The 21,376-nt window shown below is 36.4% G+C and overlaps 1 protein-coding gene across 1 annotated transcript in view; it reads right to left on the bottom strand.

The window, feature by feature from the left end:
* Window positions 1-21,376, bottom strand: part of LOC105256729 (Krueppel-like factor 3) — a 297,107-nt gene that overhangs the window by 13,581 nt on the left and 262,150 nt on the right. Inside the window, exon 5 of the mRNA XM_025411896.1 lies at window positions 731-1,058. Coding sequence (XP_025267681.1) covers window positions 731-1,058 — 328 coding nt within the window. The remainder of the gene's footprint in view (window positions 1-730; window positions 1,059-21,376) is intronic.

The raw sequence follows: 21,376 nt of genomic DNA, 5'->3' as shown, positions 1-21,376 counted from the left end.
GTGCTTATGCATTCGATGAAATACGATTGAACGTAAGCATCGACGCCGTGAGTGAGTATTCACTGTGATATCCCGCTGTTTTCGGCCGATTGTGTGAAGCGATAATAAAGTTAGCCTTTGTATTTCGCAGTAAACTCGACAAGTTTCTCGCACATTTATTCTGCACATCTTTGCCCCAACATTACAACAAATCGTAGATTTAACGCGTCATATAGTATGGCAGTGATCAATTCCTTTTAATTGTAAAGATTTGATATAACAAAAATTATATCATTCGTTATGTCTCTCAAATCCAGAAAAATTTCTTAACTTGTACGAGGCTGAAGTTTGAAGAACCTAATTTAAAAACGAGTTAATATGTTGTATGATTTCCCCAAAATTTTGTTTCAAACTATTTTTATAAACGTGGAGCAATTTCCTCATCTTATTTTTTTGTGTATTAAAAAGCAAGATTGATATAATGATCACTTCATCAAGTGACTATTAATATCTATATGCGAGAAGTAATTATCGATTATAATTAACGAACGGCAGGACATTAAATTATTATCGCATTGCCTATTCACGAAGTAAATTCGCTTTACGATTAATCATTTAATTTTTATCATGCCCGTCTCAGATACATAAACTTTGCTATCCTGCTGCAATAGCGTCTTCTCGCAGCCCTTACGCAACGTAAAATACGCGCTTGTGCCTAGGTAGGATGCAACAGGTGAATAATAATACTTACTAAGAAGCCTTTATCCTCTGCAACGCGAGAAGGGCGGCGGAAGGGGAGATCGGGAAGACGGAATCGGGTGGCTCCATCACGCAGACCGATACGTCCCGATCCCTTTCCCTGTCCCTCTGCCTGTCCCTATCGCGATCGCACTGCTCCCTTTCCCGATCTCGCGCCTCTCTCTCCCTGATCGCGGGCTCTCGTTCCTGTTGACATTCCCTCTCGTTCTCGCCGCTCCTCTCTCGCACCCTCTCCCGCTCCCGGTTTCTTTCCCGGCTTCGATCTCGATCGCGATCTCTGTCCCACGCTGTTTCGCTCAACGATGGCAAGGATGGTGACGCTGTAAAAGGAATAAGAGAGATGCCTGTTATAAGAAAATCCTTATTATTTGTATCAATTATTTCAATTCAAATTAAATATTATCTCAAAATTTATAAATAAATTATTTAAAGGTTTATACTGCAGAAATTCATATAGCAATATGCGCCATTAATTCAAGTAGAATCCTATAAAAAATCATTTAAGACATAATTTATTGCGTAACACAATGTTAATTAATGTTCATTTTCTAAGAGGCTGGATGTACGAAAGGATATTCCTGTTTAATGAAGAGAGAGAACTGTCTTCGCAGATTGGAAACTTATTTCCGAGAACCGGTACTGCCGCTGATTACGGTATTTATATGATTACGTGGTATCTGTCACACCTTGTGAAGAATATATTATGTAATTGCTATTATCAGAAAGACCGATTATGAAATTTAACACAAAAAAATGGGAGCGAACAATTGAAGTATAACATATAATTTCTTGTGTATGAGATATGCGTTTGCCACTTTGCGCGAACGTGCCATGGCGGTCACAGGGTACCGTGTCCTCGATCCATCAGCGATCGAGGATCGAAGGTCGATGTCAGACGAGCACGATGGAGCTCGCGCAACCTCTCGCAGATAAATCAACCGAGTGAAGAAATGCAAACGTTTCTTGCGCTCGCATCCTTCCCGAGACGTAATTCTCTACGATGGCGTGTTATAAATCGCTTTATGATTTCGTTTTGCGGGACGAGAGATCGACTTGTTTAAGATACTTGCCTTATCGTTAGATTACGCGCCCGGACACGATAAATTCGTTTCCGATGTCCCCGGAATTTCGCAAATTATTGCGGTATTTAAACCGTGAAACATTTCTGCATAGATTGCTACATTCTTGAAAAATTGGTAGCCACAGTTTATTACCGTATTACGTGGAAAATTGCGATTTACCTCGCTATCTAGAGAGTTTTGACGTTGTTGACATCGTTGACCGCTGCATCTCACCGCACTTTCTGCAATTTGTGAGAGCGGAGGACAAGCGTATTAAATGTCCGTGACATTGCTGTTACTAATTAACAGTCGTGTTAGCGGCGGAGCCAATATATTCGCAAGATGGAACAGAAAGATGCGGCGGCTTCGCGATATCATTGTCGATAGTACCTGCTGATAATATTTTGTCCGTGCACGTCTTTCATTTGATTATAGAAGTTGCCGTCGTCCCATGTAATCGACGTAAAACCATAATTTGCAAGCTTACCTTGTTACGCGAGGATAGCCTGTTTGTTGATAAATACCTTATTAGAATCGTGATTTTAATTATGCAGAATCATCATGTTTGAATTTCTAATTTAAATCAGTACCTATAAAATTGAAAATTATATTTTTAACAATATAGAGGAAATATATCATTTTTTCTTGGAATACGTTTAAATTGTATATCTATTTTTAATTTAAATACTTGAATTTATTAATGCTACTTATTCATCATTATAAGGCTTCAAATAACACTTGTCAAAATGTGTTTTTCCATTTTCAGAGAAAAAAAGATTAAATAAAATATTTAATAGTTAATGTATTAACGAATTAATGAATTATAGTGCTATTGTATGGACAAAAATGTGTCTTCTTTTTTAATGAAAATCTATGTTAATGTCTAAATTGATTGGAATTAATCTCAACGATGTAATGCGATAACACGTGGCGCATGGTCGTAAGTTAAGCGAAACGTTCGTGCGGAACGATCACTTAAACTGACGCGATATGAAATTTAATGCCTCGTCTTCACGAACCTGAACAGATATCTGAAACAGAGTTGAAACGCGTACCGTTGCTGTTTCGCTCTTATATATTACGTGTCTCGTTGCATCTTGACAACCGAAGTTACCTTAAATTAAGTAATATATGTCGTGCATCCGTGTAATAAGATTAATAATCAATTTCAAGGAGAAATTCGTAGTGAAGAAGGCGGATATAATATTCATACTTCAAATTCATATTTGAATATTAACATATATAATGTTCAAGAAATAATATATTATTATCTCTTTTATATAATATATTATTTCAATTTATTTTCCTTCAATTACAATTTTGATTTACGATTGTTCGTGGATGAAATATAAATTTTTACACACACTTATTCGCAAGAAATCGTAAAAACTCAAAACGAAATTTTTCTGAAATATAGACGAATCAACCCCAATTTGAACCCCTGAGAAATTAACCAGTCCCAATTTCGCGAATATTTAAAAAAATGTATGAAAATTAATCGCGTTATTAATTTACAGTACATTATATGAGAAAAATGATCAAAATACTCACTTCTCACTACATATATGGCCGATTTCTCATTAATTATTTATTCTTATCATGACAGAAATCTCATGAGCATGTTCGAAATCGAATCGAGGAATCATTATGAATTCAGTCGGTCGAACCACGACGTAGTAACAGCGGTATTATTAACCGCAATTTCCGTGCGCCGGGTACACCGAGGCGGCCTCGCTTAATTAACCACTGCTTCGGACACTTCCCCCCTCCCCCTTCTCCCTCTACCCGAGATCTCGTTTCGAACGTCTCGTTAGAGCCATTAACTCTTCTCATAGTTTTAGCCGAGACCTATGATCTTCGCTATCTAATGGGGCACGCAGTCGTCACAAGCAGAAACGATCTGACAGAACTTCGTCGTTATTTCATGTTTCACCCTTGCTTCTTTTCTTTTCTTTTTCATTTTCTTTTTCACCTCCTCTTTTCAACACAGTTATCCCTTAACGTAAAAATATATCGATGCGCGTATGATTCGTATATCATTTGAAAATCAGAATAACGCAAATTTAATTATCGCTAAAATGGGATAAATTTCCTGTAAGAAATTAAATCAACGATTAAAATAGCGTAGTCTAAATGAAAATTAATTTAATAATTTATAATTTCTTCTCTTAATGTTAATATTGTATAATACTATTTATAAAGAGAGTAAAATTAGAACAAAATTTTTTAAGTTCAATTATTAATTTAATAATTAATTTTAATTAAATGTATACTTATTAAATTCTAGTTGTCCCTTGATTGTAACAATAATATTATTCAATTTTAATGTTTATTGCCATATGTGTATTGGAAAGAAAAAATCGTTCTTCCCTAATTGTGTCTTAGACTAGAATATTTTATTTTTTAATAATTTTTTCTCTGCAACTATAATATATTACTATTGATATCAATTATCAATTATTAATTATTAAGAATCTTTGAAAAAAATATTTTAAATTTGTAGAAAGCACCTTCGGCCATTGCTTGATTAGCATACCAACGATAAAAATCATCCCTCTTTAGGCGTTTGCTAGCAATAGAGTTAATATTAAGTATTAACGATAATAATACTCGGTTTTAGCATGTTTCGCCTTTTCATTTCATCTTCGTCTATCCTCCGCTCACCCTCATCCGCGCACGATTCCATCGTTTTTTTTCTCGCGCACACGTACATCCAACGCTTTTGCGCGCCAAGGGGAACGTCAGGGGGTAATTGATAATGTTAAACGCCAGGGTTAATCCGCCGATTTATGGGCAGAGAGCGTGCGCGCCGTGGATTTTTTAGAATCCACCAAATTGAGGGATAATCGCCCGACATTAATGCCTTGCCGCTAAAGACGCCGGGCGCGCGAATCCAGAGGGATGATTGAGAGAGATAAGTGGGAGGTTATGGCGCTTCGCGTGTCCGGTGGCGGATAAAAGAGGGGCCTCCGCTAATCCGCCAAGAAAAAGGGAGAGTGCTTGAATCGACTCGGGAGAATCGATCTCGAGATAGCCACGGCGCATGGCGTCGAGGATAAAGCGCCTATCTCATGACCCGAAGTCAAAGGTAGTCACTCGTTGTAGGATCTCGCGTTCGCAACGACGCGATGCACATTTCGTTCCGTGATTATCGAATCACGTGCTATAAATCTCAAATCATAATTCCTATCTATAAACTCGCGCATTCTTTCATCAACATTAACATAAAAATATAGTCAAATATAATAGAATTTAGAAAAAAATATGTATTGGAAAGATAATAAAATAGCAATAATACAAATAATTACAATATCATAAAAAAATTATTATATAATACTAATTATTATTATATAAAAATTGGTAAATATAAAATAGTAAAATTATTATATGAAAATTAAAATAAAAGACGGCTTTATTTTTCATCTTGGCTTTATCAATTGCAAATAAAAACGCCATTCATTCTGGCGGATAACGTCGATTATCGCATGTTATATAATTGAGCGGGTGGGCGCATTAGACGCGCGGAAATATATGCGTGCGCTCACATGCGCGTGCACGGATGGAAGGTGGGTGGACATGCCACCCGCGTCGCGGAACTCGTTAGGCGTTATGTGTTTTCAATTAAGTTTCCGAGACCGGGTACGCGAAGCGCGCAGATTAGCGCGAGCGACCGGACTTGCGTCGATTAATCGTGAAGCGTTATTTCTCATTCTCGTGCCGCGGGGGCCGCTACGACGTTTAGAAATTTATTGACGGTGGTTCGTTCGTACAAAGTACCGGTTATCCGTCAGGTGCGAAGATAACGTGCGCGATAACGCTTATTCACGTCGTGCCGCAAATTCAGTGAACGTTCGGAGAAGAGAGATTCCACGAGACGATCGCGATAAACTTTTTGCGAAATATTTCTGCGTTTCAAAGAAAAACGTGAAAAAAAATGCGCAAATGTTAGCTACATTTTACAATAATCATAATAAATTTAGAATTTGCTAAATATATATTTGTAGCGAATATACGTGCTAACGATACATATGTACATATTTTTAAAAATTGTCGTATAATTTAGAATGACATAGTTACATTATGATGTAATATTCCAAATGAAATCCGACATTATGCGCAACGAATTGCGCTCAATTCGCGCAACGGAGATTTAATTCTGAAAATAATTAAAATTTATATTTCGTCGTGTTAAACGACGACTTCAAACTGCATCGCGCAACCCTGTGGCGTAAACGCAGAATGAGCGATTATCTCTTTGTCAAGCGGCACATTAATGTATCTTTATCATAATCAAGCGCCGCCTCGTGCACACTAATTGACAAAAGCGTAATTGCAAGCAATAGCCAGGTGAAAGTAAATGTAGAAATGCAATTAAATTAATGCCGATAAGTCGTTCGAGGTCGCGAAAACATCTTAAATAAATTGAATTATGTTAGATATTGCTCTCTTCCTCTCTCTCGGATTTTTAATCAAATTGATTTGAATTCTAAATTTATATTTATTTGTGAGTTTTATTTGAGATTTCTTTTCTCTCGCGACAATAATACATATCTTCGTTAACGAGTACACGAAATCATTTATAAAATTATTAAGAGTACTAACAGTATTATATCGGTTTCGATTAATGTAGGATGTACATAGAAGGTATAATACATAATTTTTTAATAACCCGGAAGGTATCTGAACAGCACTGAGAGAGAATCGACCGCTCGTAAAATCAGATGGTGCAATGGTATCCAGATTAAGATATGCGTCGGCAGGTAATCGATTCATGCACGCATTGCATTAATCTCAAAGCTGTACTTTTACGACGCTCGCTATTGCTGCGCGATAAATCGCGCCTTCGTTATCGTGTCCCCCGGGTATTCTTCTTTCCTCTCTTTTTTTTATACATGTTGTAAATATCACGCCATCAAAAATAATGCGCGCGCATATGCATACGAATGAGTTTTTGCAGTCGTTAATGTAATACTTTTTATGCGCGCGCTCTCTCGCAAGGCATAAAGGAGTATCGCATAACGATAATAAAAAAGATCATGGTACAAGCCGTATATTATCGTCGCGCCATGAACTCATGGATGAAGCAATGCTCAACTTCAACTTTGTTCATCAAGATGAATTAAACGCATTGCCATGTGTATCTATACTTTAAGGATCTTGTTTAAAAAACAATTAATAATTTTCAAGACAAATATTTTAATTTTCGACAAATATATTTTGAAAACAATTAATAATTTTCAAGACAAATATTTCAATTTTCGACAAATATATTTTCACATATTTTTATATACGATAAATCAAATTCGGACAGTCTCGTTTAGAATTAAAAACGATAATGCGAAAAGGTTCGATTAGAATCGCGAAAAGATGTATGCGGAAAACTGCTCGGAGAATAAAACCCAGCGTCGAAGAAATACATGGTTTCGAGTGAAAGCGCGGGAGTTAACCGTTTCGAAGATAAGTCCCTCGCGGGCAGCGTTCGAATTGTTCCACCCACGCTGATCGCGTATAAAACGTCTGCGTGCGAGAGAAGCCCCGCAGTCGCGATGGGCATGATGCGGCAAATGGATGAGCTTCGGTTCGATTCATTTAAAAATCATAAAATCGAAGAAACGGGACAAGACAAACACCGGTTAATTGGGAAACCTCTAAGATGGATGAATATCTTATTATCCGGTATGCGGTACCGTGTAATACACAAGAGCAGATCGTACGTAGTACTTTGTTGATGCATGAATCACGGAAGATTAGGAGAATGACGATCAAGGGTACACTTATATATGAGTATTAACAAATACAGCCCGAGCCGCGTCCGTCGCGATGCTCGTGATTAATCGAGCTCGAGAAAACCGCCGCATCGGAATGCATTACCGACATAAAGTGACTCGCTAGAACTAGTCACGAATAATGGTATCAAAATAGGTGGTCACGAAAGGTCGAAATCCGTGAGCTTCGTGAACTTCGAATGCTATAAGTTATCCTCATTATAAATCCGCAGGCAATTACGAGTATAACAAATGCCTCATCAGTTTATTTTACTGCTGCAAGTTGATTCTACTATGTTGTCTACAGAAGTTATCTATAGTTATCTAGCGGAATATATATATAAATTAAAAAATGACAAATTAAAAAATAGCGATTGTTACAAGGCGAAATTATTGCGACACACAAATATTTCTTTATTATTTATTATACCTTATGTATTTACTAAATATTTTTGCAAATATTCGCGTAATAATAGTATCGTTATGTTTAATTCCTGTGTATAATTCTCGTTCTTAGAAATTGCAAAATATTTGACAAGACACAAAGCATGCTGCATTTCTTATTATAGTAAATATCCCTTGTTTTCGTGTAAGTTAGTCTGGTCGATTAAAATTCACTAATAATTCAGTTGTTTAGTTTAACCACACAAAGCTAACTGACTTTAGCTTTTTTTATTAGTGAAATTCGGCATTGAATTGCAGAAGTTTATACAATTTTTCTAATATTCAATTATAAACGTGAAGAGAGAAATTATTATAAATGAAACTCAAAAGTAATTTTCTTCATATTTCCTTTAAAAAAAGTTGCAATCTAAAAAAGTCTCAGAGCAAATATAAGTCACGCAATTGTAATAAAATAAGGAAACTATCGAGGGGCTAAAGATCTACCTAGGAGCTAAAAAGCGAGTTCCGTTTAGATCCGCTTCGAAACGAGGCTCGATGTTCCGTTGCGAATACCGGTCAACGTCAGCGATTACGAACGCACGTCGTGGACCTGTCGTAACGTCCGTTTGCACCAAAGGAAGGTGTATAAATTATGGACGCGGAGGTGCCGATACTTGATAAATCTATCGACGGGTGATAGACGAGCCGAGGCGGCGCGGGCCGACTATGTGCATCGCAGCGACAGGCTGCACTAATGCATGCAGCACGTCCTTAGCTGCGCACCTTCACCCGTAATCGTCCTCGGGTAAGACACGTGGACGACAGCGCGCGCTAACAATAAGTCCCTCTCGATTCGCTCCTCCTTCGGCGCATCGGCTCTATCTTTCTCCCTCTCTTTCTTGTGTGGCACTCGAGATTGCGGGAACCCCGGAGGTCAATCTCTCGAGGCTCGATTACGCGTATCGATGACTATTAGGCGCGGTTTATTCATGGCTCGACTGGCCAGTCTCGGTCGTAGTTCACTTCGCATCGCGATAACCCTGCGTCACTCGCTGAACTAGGAAGTTTCGAGGGACGGATGACAGCTGATTAAAAGGGAAATGGAAGATTATCGAGAATTAATTGGCTCATCAATGAACGTAATAATAAGAGACTTTTAATACATTATATATAGGCTATTTCAAAAAACTATTTCTGTCTTAGATAATAAAATTGATTCTGTCTTCAGGAAATTATAATGTGTAATTATATATCTACAATGAAAGATTATCTACAATAATATATTTAATTGGCTCACGTACAATCGATGAACGTAATAATAAAAAACTTTTAGTACATTATATATAGGCTATTTTAAAAAACTATTTCTGTCTTAGATAATAAAATTGATTCTGTCTTCAGGAAATTATAATGTGTAATTATATATCTACAATGAAAGATTATCTGCAATAATCTAATTTTCTTTATAGCTTTTTTCAATTTTTAACAAATTAAATATTTTTTAATTAAGCTTCGAAATTATTCAACTATATTATAATTCTGTTAAAGGAATAGCTATATAAAATTGCCTACAAAATATGTTTCTTTTTCATATCTATTTTTAATTTGTTAAAATCTCTTTTTGTCGTAATGTAAAATATAGATCTATAGATCTATATTTTCTTTCAAAAGGAGACGATACCGCGTGCAAAACATTCATAAATCAAGAAAATAATAATAATTCTGAAGCATGTATATACTTCAGATTTAAGATGCAATAATTGCACAAGCATTAAATAAGTTGTACTCCAAGACAGTTAATCCGCAACTATAAAGAAGTTCACATCTTTCATTGCATGTCAAATAATGTTTATAATCGTGTAGAAGAATCACTTGGCACTGTCGATAACCAGATGTTGTTCCATTTATAAAGATTGCATAGGTGGAACACATTGCATTAACATACGGTGAGGATTCAATTGTTATGTCAAAAATCTACATACGAAGTATCGTTGGTTATCTTAAATATCATCCACAGTAAGTTGCAGCGTCGATGTGTAACCTTTCGACGAATACTCGATAAGAAAAAATTATTATAAAACTTCGCAAAGATCTAGCTTGATCTCACAATTACATCTCATTGTATCATACGGTAGAATTAAAACACCATTAAGTCTATCGACGTTTGCTAGTGATTTTATCTCGATAGATTCACCCATCTGACGTAGTAATCAATCACTGAGGCGAAGCTTTCATTCAATTTCCATGGTGCAATATTTCTTCGATTTCATCTAACAGTAGCATGTTTTCTACAACATGTCTCACAATCAGCATCAGTTATATAATAAAAAGAAAAGAAGACAGAATGCTAATTCGCTGGAAAAATTCTGAACGTATTTAATCTTAGCGAGAATTAGCATAGACGCGTCTCATCTACCTACAATATATTAAGAAAGCAACGAAGAGGGAGAGAAGAAAGAATACGCGTGCAACGGATTTCTTCAGGTACACGGCGGTCGATAAATTTGCAATTTTTCTCGCAAGGGGAGCGGCTCTTCTCATCATCCCACGCCCGCGCCCGCAGCTATCCCGCGCCCTCGGGACGACTTTTTCCCGGACGGTGCGCGGCAGATCGCGGTGAGATCGCGCGCGACCCGGGAAAAGGACGGCGGACGGCGCGATTACACGGATAATAAATTAACGCGCACGACCTTATCGAGGCGTATAATTCATCACGAGGTTACGTGCACGCGTGCGCGACCCGACTCGGCATCGTGCGCCGACCCGATATGGCGGTTTTGCACATTAACCTCGTAAAACTCTAATGGCACTCGATCCCTTACACCTGTAATACGGTATACGGGCGATGTGAAAGTTCGGAGCACGGAAGGAGGTTGAGCCCGGGACAAGGTAAACGCTCGTTAGGCCGAAGACGCGCGTCGTTAGAAGAACGATGTATATTCTCGGTCTACTTGGGATACTCCTCTCTGTCAGTGAGATAATGACTTTCCGTTAAAAAATATGCTGTAATGATATTAACCCTTGACTCGCGACGGGCGTTAATAGCGCTTTCTTCTATTAATCTATTATACTCTTATATTTCACGCACGAAGAGTGCAAAGATACTCGTAATACTATTAATCATAAGAGACATTTTACATTTAAATTTTATATAATTATACGAATAAAATTAAAAAATGCAAAACACAAGTTTAGTTTATTAAATCAGTTTATTAAATTAATTTATAAATATGCTTTTTAATAAAACTCATATATACATAATTAAATAATCCCAATAAAATTGTTAAAAAATATTCGATATGTTCTTTAAAATACTAATAATGTATTCTGAAAAAAAAAAATTATAATTTGGACGAAAATATCTTTTCTTTACTTATCAGAAATTAGTCATCGAATTAATCTTTTATATGGGAAAAATTAGATTGTGGTTGATGCAAGAAAATGAATGCAAGTCGTTGCAATTACATAGTAGAAAATGAGCATTATCGATGTACGTAAACAGCAAACCGACTGAGAAATAAGTCTTGGAATGGATTACGACGGTCATAATACCCACAAATAGGAATAGCTCTACATAGCGCAACCATTCCTGTTTCGCGGTTCATTAGACGTTTTGAAATATCGATCGATGTCGCGGTTCGCATTCGGTAATATATCTCTGAACGTATACTAATTTTCTAGAAATTCTATTTAATTTTATTTAATTTTTGCAGTAAGAAACAGAAAAAATTTTACAATCGAGCCTCAATCTTTAATTTAATTCAATCCTCCTCGTTATCAATCAGTAACATTCGAGTTAAGAACAAAGAAGAGTCGCGAGTCCCGTCTCGTGCAACGCTTCATACGCTTAATACGCTCGTGACCGATCCTGGTGTCTCGACCTTTCTGTTCATAATCGCAGTCACATCCACGGAGATATTAAACGCAATGCGACGAGCATTTGTCTCGCGACGCTTTTCCGCCCGCTCGCTGCCATTTACGGATTCGGAGGAGAAACAAAATTGCGCAACGTGGCGCACCCGCATGATATTCCGTCGCGTTGCGAGTTAACGAGACGTGCGATATGGACAGAGGATAATTAATTAACGGTTCGACATGGAGCCAGAAATACTCGACGCGTTCTGCGTCCGACAGAATTTTCTTAATAAGAACCGCGTCTTTTTACAAACACGTTCAACATGGAAATAATGTCAGTTAGGTAAATGTCTGACCGATATCGCGCCACAAGATCGAATAAAGCGAGAAAATCAAGCGATAGAGACATAAGCGAAAATATATAAAAATATTTACAGTTTTGTATAAATTGTTAAAACATTTTTACCTAGTTATATAAGTAGTTATATAAAATATTTTTACCTTATTTTTCTTCAATACTCTGACATCTCGAGAAAAATTGTTGGTCTCCCTTGATGGAAGTAATGTCAGTTAGATAAATGTCTGACCGATATCGCGCCACAAGATCGAATAAAGCGAGAAAATCAAGCGATAGAGACATAAACGAAAATATATAAAAATATTTACAGTTTTGTATAAATTGTTAAAACATTTTTACCTAGTTATATAAGTAGTTATATAAAATATTTTTACCTTATTTTTCTTCAATACTCTGACATCTCGAGAAAAATTGTTGGTCTCCCTTGATGGAAGTAATGTCAGTTAGATAAATGTCTGACCGATATCGCGCCACAAGATCGAATAAAGCGAGAAAATCAAGCGATAGAGACATAAGCGAAAATATATAAAAAATATTTACAGTTTTGTATAAATTGTTAAAACATTTTTAGTTATATAAGTAGTTATATTTTACTCTGACATCTCGAGAAAAATTGTTGGTCTCGCTTGATTTATGGAAGAGAATTCATCGAGACATAGGAAAAATGAATTCTATCGACCGGACTTATCGGTCTTGTAAATCCCGTTTAACGAATAAGAGATCTCATTACATGTGATACATCAACACAAATCACACTAACCGATAATCCGGCCCGACCTTCGTCCGCAACCTGCGGATCGCTGTTGCGGTGCAAGCAAGCGGCCGTGTGGTAAGGCCGCCGTATCTACGAGCCGCGGAATACATTATCCAGAAGATTAGTGTGCGAACGATACGAGAAAAGGCATGTACGCGAGCGAGCGAGCGGATGTGAGTACGGCACGAGTGGTGATCTCCGCCTGGTAAATCGCGAGGTACGCGAGAGTAGGCGTCAGATTTGTGCTTCTAATTCGCGTAAAATGTATGCTTTAGAACCTAGTAATTCACATTCAAATCATCTCTTTGAAATTTCGCTCGAAACAACGTGACAATTGCGGTCAAGGAGGGACTTTGTAAAGATTCGCAAAGTAAAGGAGATCTCAAGGGATTAGTAAATATCTCTTTGAAAGTCCTTCAACACGTGTAAAGGCAAGCTGCGAAAATGTCGTTGATTATTTTGTCAATTTATTTCTCGCAATTATCATAAAGCTGTTTAAAAATTATCGTGTATGTTTTGTTTTTTTTTTTACACGCTGTGTGTAATTTTATGTACAAATTTTAAAATTTTTTCGGTAAACATATATTACGAACAAAATTCTCTTAAAAACGTTCGGAGGGAGAAAATAATTCATTTAGGAATTTATTCGCAAAGATATTCATATGAAAAATTAACATATTCCGAATTAATTCAAATTTATTCTAGATTACTTTAGACTGAAATTAATCTACGCAAATCCCCAAAAAACTTAGGTCATAAATTTAATTCTGAATTCATTTAAAGTAGCTTCTGGTTCTTTCAAATTACACAATTAGTCTAAATGCTTCCGGATTAGCAAAGTGAGAAAACGAAATGGAATGGAAACGCACGTGCGTCGACATTCGTTCCACCGTCACGGTCTCCTTATTTCTGTCTCTCTTCAATGACAGCTACACTGTTCGGTACGACATCATCCTCAACGTTAGCGTAGGAGTACCAGTCGGATTTACACGTACAGGTGCATCGCCGGCGTATGTAGATACAATACACGATGCGGCCGTGCCCCACGTTTTATTCAAGTACGACGGGGACCGGACCCGCGCTGCGTACACGCGTTGCTGGAGTGCAAGTTAAACAACTATTCATAAATATCGTAAAGCGCCGTTACTGATGGCCGCATACGGCGCTCTCAGGGCCTTCCTCGCTGTCATAGCAAGCCAGTAAATCCTCCCGGCGGCCGACTACGTCGACGATCATGCCGTATGTTAAGCGGATCGCCGATACGGATGATTCTCTTTCGCGAGAACACCTGACGCGCTTTTCAACGTGGAGGGAATACGATGATTGGCTGCACAAACGGGATATTCATGTGCACCGACCGTATTAATTTTCCTTTTATTCTTATAGTGAGAATATTATATCGACGAAATATTGTTTGCGGAATTATTATAATTAATCAATGTCTTCTCGTAACGTTGTAATCGCTGATTGAGCTTTCTAAATGATCATAATTAACGTTATAACAGCGTTACTTTTTATGAGAAAAATATCTTACCCGTATATTTTTTCAACATGAAAGAAAATGTCTTAAAAGATGAAACATGATAGATGTTTAATTTCAATTAAATATATGAATAACATTCAACTTTTAATCAATTCTTTTAATCGCATAATAAGCAATTTTCTTTCGTTAGCGAAGACTGGAAATCTATTTCATGATGCCGCTATGAATATACACGGTAAACTGTATGACTGTTAGCTTTAGAGAAGACTCCGTTAATTTAGTATTAACTTGGCACAATTTGCTCGCCACATCTAAAGTGCATCGAGTTGCGGTTCACTAATGCACGCTTGATCATCCATCTCGTGATACTTTAATGTACAATTCGCGTATGAATCTATATTCATGACGCGTCGAAGTTAATGGATTTAATCGAGTAATCGAGGAAGCGATATCGAGGCTGTACCTATCTCATCTCGCAGGCGAGGTCGCGTGCTTACGATCGACATAATTCACGGCCGAATGAACGTCGATAACAAGCCCGGGCTGATTGACGGCGTCCAAGGAACACACGGACAGTCGTATACGTCGCTTTTACTCTCTGACGTATGTGCGCCGTTTCCACGTGTGGCAGGTGGGACGTGCAGTCAATAGCACACCAGTCCTCAGCCAACGCAAGAAAGTAGGCAGCTTTCACGAATATTGCGTTTGCCGACGTATTATTGTCGGAAAAATACTGTCCGAATCAATAATAATTACAATAAATTACAAGATTACACGATTATCTTGCATTTAGTGCTTTGAATCTGAGAACAATACTCTCTTTCATTAACTAAAAGCCGCTTGAGAGTAATCTTGGACATATACAATTGTGAAGATAATAAATAAATTTAATTAAAACTTCAAACAGTCAGTCTTGCTAATTTTCTAAATCATTACAATAGTTTTCTATAAAATATAAAAATATAAAAAATGCAAGTTTATCTAATGATTGTAAAATTTAAGAGATATTTTCTAATTTTTTTTTCAAATAATTAAAATGTTGATTAAAAAAATATAAATTATTTTAGGGAATTCTATGATAAATGCAAAGTTTATAAAAAGAAACATATCCTTGTCAGTCACATTTTTGTCAGTGTTTAGCGCCTTTTAAACACCTGAGCACTTTATGACAATTATACATACCCGGGCTTTGGCGGCGACTCCCTGTGCGTTATTAATAATAATTGCGCGTCGAACACGCTCGTAATGTGCACCCGTCCGCGAAAAGTACAACAAGGAGATACTTTGAGAACGACCCATGTTATCTGATTAATAACGATAATATTTCGCGCGACTGATAATTATTATTCGGCTGAACCGTAAACACGGTATATCGCGCAACTTTGTGCTGCCGCGAAAGAACTTGTGCAGTGTGTCTTTCGCGTGGTCGTGAGGGAAGCCCCTTCTCGTCTCGATTTTACACCATCCCACCCCGTCCCGCACGGAAGAAGCACGAAAGACCTTACGTTCCCTTAATTTGTCACGGACCGGCCGGTTGCGAAATCGACGGCGCTGGCCGCGCAATCGCGCTCTTGCGGTTGCCCTGGCTTTCATAATGCAAATTACGATCGTTTCGTATTGCCTTTGAGAAAATGTTCCAGCGAATGTCGTCGCGCGCAAGCCGGGGTATCGCTTTCTGCGAACCCTTAAATTACAATTGTGCTCGCTCGCGTGTTTCATAAGGCGTGTATTTCGTCCTCGTGAACGTCGCGTATTTCACGAAGCGAGACATTGCATAACTTTGCATTAATAAATTACCGAATTATTTCTCGTTTAATGTGTTTTTTCCGCATATCGTTCCTCTTTCTTCTCCCACACTACTCTCTCGATAATATTTAATAATTATATAAAACTTATATATTTGTGCAAAATCGTCTTTGACGAGATTTTTTACTCGTAACATATTTTTTGCATTAGATTTTATAAATCTATCAAGGAACGAAAGTTTTAATCGCTTAAGTTATTCGGATATACGAAATGCTGTGCGAAATATAAATTAAAAAATGCCATCATAGTGTATCATGTAGAGGGAAATGCAACCAGAATTTAAATTTTTTTATATTATAATATGCAAAACGCGAATCACTATAATATGTGTAGTAATATGTATTACTGTAGCAAAATAAATTAAATTTAAAAAAAATTTAAACAATATCACGTAATTACAATATGTTGCTTTTACAGAAAAAAACTTGAATCATAATATTTCTATATAATTTTTTAAATTATCTCATAGATTGAGGGTGCACGGACGATATTATATTTGAACCAAAATAAATTTATTTAAATTTATCAAATTGGGAAAATTATTAACTAAATTAGATAAATAGAGAAAAATTTGTATTATTATTTATTATAAATTATTATCTATTATATTATTTTTTTATTTTTTTACATCATTCAGAAAATACAAGATATATCGTTTTAAAACACCTAATATATTATTTTAAAATATTTGGAGCAAGTTATGTATTATGTAAAAAATATTTTTTTAATTGCAAAACCAGACTTGCTGAATTTAACAGGAAGATTAATTTTGATAAAACTTACCACTGTTACAGTGTTTGCATATTTATTCGTTCCCATGAATTATAATTGCTAATTATTAATTACCTCACGCAAAATGTTATGTCCGAGGTGGTAAACAATGTCATAAATTAACAGATTGCCGGCGTAATGGTAAATAAAATCGAGCTTGAATCGGAGTATCTTGCATAAGAGAGCGAAGTAAAAAAAAAGCCGACGATTCTCTCTCATTTCAAACTCATAGCAGCACATGGCTGCACAACAGTATCCCTTTCATTGCATCCTCCTTCATGTTAGTGCATTGCCAGGTAATCTCAGTCGCATCTCTGATTTCAATCTGTGAGCGCGTTTTTACAACACTCCGCACGCGAACGATCTACAAATCAACCCCGTTTCTTTTATCCCGTCCGACCAGTAAGACCTACACGTGCATACACACGCAGTTGCGTAATTCACACTGATTTACATTGCCATTCGAAAGCCTGAGATTGCACGTTAAAATTATGCAGTTGCGGCTTCTGAAAAAAATACCAAACTTTTGATATAAATTTCATCGAAAACAAAGCAATCTTGATACGCAATTGATTTTTTATCGATGCAATAGAATACATTGTACGTGCTTTCGTATGCAGATTCCGATAATATGCTAAATCGAATCGATTGAGATCTGGTCATTCGTATTAAATATTATATTTAATATATCATATATATCATATCATTATTACATCATGCTTTATATCATTATATGCTAGGAGCAATTATTTCAAAATTTCGAATGTAATACTTGAACAAGAGAGTTACTTATCAATGTTCTCTTCCATCGTCGTTCTAAAAGATGCTGATTAATCTAATCATGCGTTTAGCAAAAGCCTTTACTTATTCTGAAGAAACTGAAGATTGATTGGATTAGGCCATTGGGACGAAAACGCCTAATAAATTTAATCCGGAACGATCCCGTTATAGTCATGCACGGATTTTTATTTCATAAGTCTTGTGGATTTCTTTAGGGATAGCGCCGTTCAAGCATTGCATAACTCTCACGAGGCATATATGTGCATAAATGTTTCATGTCCGTAAACGGGAGTCCTTCGACTCGTTACGACTGCGATTTCGTTAATTAATTACTTAATTAATTATCGTAAATTGATCGATGTTGAGATTTGTCAGAAGGATTAAAGCGCTGTGTATCCGTTTATTAAAACTCAACGATAAGAAGATTACTGTACGGAGAGATTTATTTGACAATCTGTTATATCATAAATATGTTTACGCAATATTATAATTTCGAAAAACATATGTTGTATGACTCTGATAATTTTACATAAGAAAACTGATATTTTTCCATCGTTCAAAAATAAAACAAAGTTAACGATAGGAGAAAAAAACAGACTTTATAGATCCTTTAAGGATATAGATCCTTTAATCGTCAAACTTGGAATATGATAATTTTTTAATCTGTGTATATGTCTAGATTCTTATACAGGAGTAAGGATTCCTCAAAGAGATTCTTTCCATTTTGTCGAACAACCGAAAAAGGATGTATTTCTCACAAAAGAGGCTATAAAATTATTATAATTAATGGTAATTTCGCAGCTTCTGCTTATAACGTGTGAGAATTCATTAAATCGCCACACCGCAGGGAGAAAAATCGCGCGGCGTCATTACCGGCAGATATTTCATTGTAAGCAAGACTCTCGTACCTAAGAAGTACGCGCAAACCAGCCGCGATATATAATAGAGAAACGGGCCACACGAATGTTATAAATCACGTAGCGCGCGTTTCGTCGGGCGTAAACGGCGCGAACCGTCCGTTAAAAATTTCACGTTTCAGGCATCAAACACGCAAATGTGCCGTGCGATCCGCTCCTGCGAATATAAATGCCACGATACCGTTTATTACGTCCGTTATCATGATCGTCACTTTTACGCTCACAAAATAGCGAATTAATCCACGCTCGCAATTTAATCGCTGTGTCGACTTCTTTTTCGCAGCAATAAATTTGTGTCCGTCGAGCGGTGGACCAAGGACCGGGCAGAAAGATTGAGCAAAGAAATTCACGGCTGATGATACAGTGTAATTGCGATAACGAATGCGTCGCTCCATCGTATGGATGTATACCGGAAAACCGCTTAATGCGTCGCTTCCTTTTTCTTGCATCGATATAAAAAAAAAGTTATAAATTTAAAAAGAGATTGTCCAGTGACAATGTTATCCCGTTACGAGCAAGCTCACTCGAATTTCGACGGTAATGCAATTCACAATTTGCCGAAAAATTGTTCACTCGCAAACTCACATTCAAGTATTTTATTTTGACGCAATTGAATGCGTTCTACATAGAACGAGAGATTTTTCAAATGACTTGTCAATCTCGCATTAATCTTCTGAAGAGAATAATCTTCAATTGCGATTAAACAAGAAAATCATATAGAAATGCGAGATAAAAAATTCGACAGTTTTTCTATGAAAAACTAATTTTAATATTTTATTGACGAAGTATTTTAATATTTTATTAACAAAAAACTATCTTAAATATCTTTGGCAATAATCAATATGTGTTTCAAATTATTAAAAAAAGGTTTAATTGTTATTCTGCAAGATATTTTGTAAAATACAAGTATTGTATATCTTCGCAGCGGCACGTTGACATACTGACATAATTTCTCATTTTCAGTTCACCGCCTCCTCACACACGATTTATCAATCCATGTTCATTACGTCAGCAGAAGAAGACAGTTTATGATCATGATGAATACGATTGTGCCGAAGAGATATGACAGGATTGGGAGAAGTTTGTGCAGGACTGCGAGAAAAGATTTCTAGCGCGACGCACTACATCGTTGCCATAGCGTAAGACGAAAATCATCGTTCGTAAGTACAATGATAGCTTGATCCTTTCTCAAATAATCCTTCCTTTTTTTAACGCTTCATATATTATGTCTCTTCCTTTTATCTATATACATTAGTCTGTAAGCATGAAAAAAATGATTATTTACTGTAATGACAATTATCTGTAGCAATATACGAAGAACTTAAGAGAGGTGGATATTTTACCATCCCTCTTATTCGTATGCGCGTATTATGTATAATTTACACGAGGGAGTTGGTGTAAAAGTTTCGTCTACGAGAAGGTGACTATAGAAAGAGATGATGGAAAATGGAGCATTATCAGTGATTCTCAATCGAAGAATTTAATATCCAAAAACCGAATAAAATCAAAGCGCAAAGCGCAAAGAAACCAAATTAAGAGAGCAATATTTTATTTTATCAAAATATTAAATTTCTATCAAAATATCAAATTTTTGAAAATATTATCGATATCATGTATGTATAATTTTTTAATATTTACAATCAAGTACGATTTTGTTACAGCTAATAATACGTTATCGTTCTCGATATATCTAAAATAAATCCCGACATTGATCTGAGTATCTAAATCTTTCAATATTTTACTAGAGAGAGATCCTAATATTCATAGCAATACAATAATAATATTTTCCTTTGCTTCATTTAATATACCGTACTATAATATTTTTACACAATATCTAATACATTACGTAAAACGCAGAAACACCATGACGAGTCCCGCCGCGTTTGATAGTTCCTACGCGATACATCTCTTTTCATATTTGCGAGTCTCGGTCAGACAGCTCGTGAAAGGTAATTCCGCAAGAAGGCGAATGCGAGACGACGGTCGTCGTCGGCTTTATTTTTATTCGAAACGATGGCAGCAGCGATCGGTCTGGATCGAATCGGTCCATTCCCCTCTCCTACTATCTTGTTTCTTCGACTGCGATTTGCCAATAGCTCGTTGATATGCAGAAAGCCCATCGCTGCCGCTTGAACGCGCAATTCTGAACACGAACGCGAGAAGTTTCAAAACGGCATACGTGTGCTGTTATAGAATGATATATGGAAGTGTAAAATGTATTCATTATTCAGCAAATGTGCGATGAAGCGCAAGATTGTCGAGAATGAGTAGACCTTTCGTCGAATAGTTGAATTCCGTTAAAACGTCAATAAAACAAAGTTTAAATACAATTAATGCAAATAATTATTTTATTTTTTCTCGAATCAATTAAAAATTTCTTGATAAATAAATAAATTATCATTTTATTATCCTCGATTGTTTGGATTAAATTTGAGTAAGGTGTTATTATTATCACATAATGGAATCAAATCTCGAAATCACGAAATCTCTTTCTCGCAATTTACTTTCCATTACGCAATCTTTCTGTTTAACGCACGTCTAATCTTCTATAAATCAGAACAAGTATCGGATTATATTATGCCCGAAGACTGAGTTTTTAGCATCATCCGGATTAAGATACGATCACGCAACCGGGTGTCATCAGCATAAGAGATGCAATTACGGTTATTAAGGGCAGGCAATTATGATTATTAATACGTTAGAA

The sequence above is a fragment of the Camponotus floridanus genome, unplaced genomic scaffold (genome assembly GCF_003227725.1).
Source record: "Camponotus floridanus strain SB8 unplaced genomic scaffold, Cflo_v7.5 scaffold45, whole genome shotgun sequence".
In the NCBI taxonomy this organism is placed as follows: domain Eukaryota; kingdom Metazoa; phylum Arthropoda; class Insecta; order Hymenoptera; family Formicidae; genus Camponotus; species Camponotus floridanus.
Note: the sequence above shows the minus strand (reverse complement) of the source record. Positions and strands in the feature narration are given on the sequence as shown.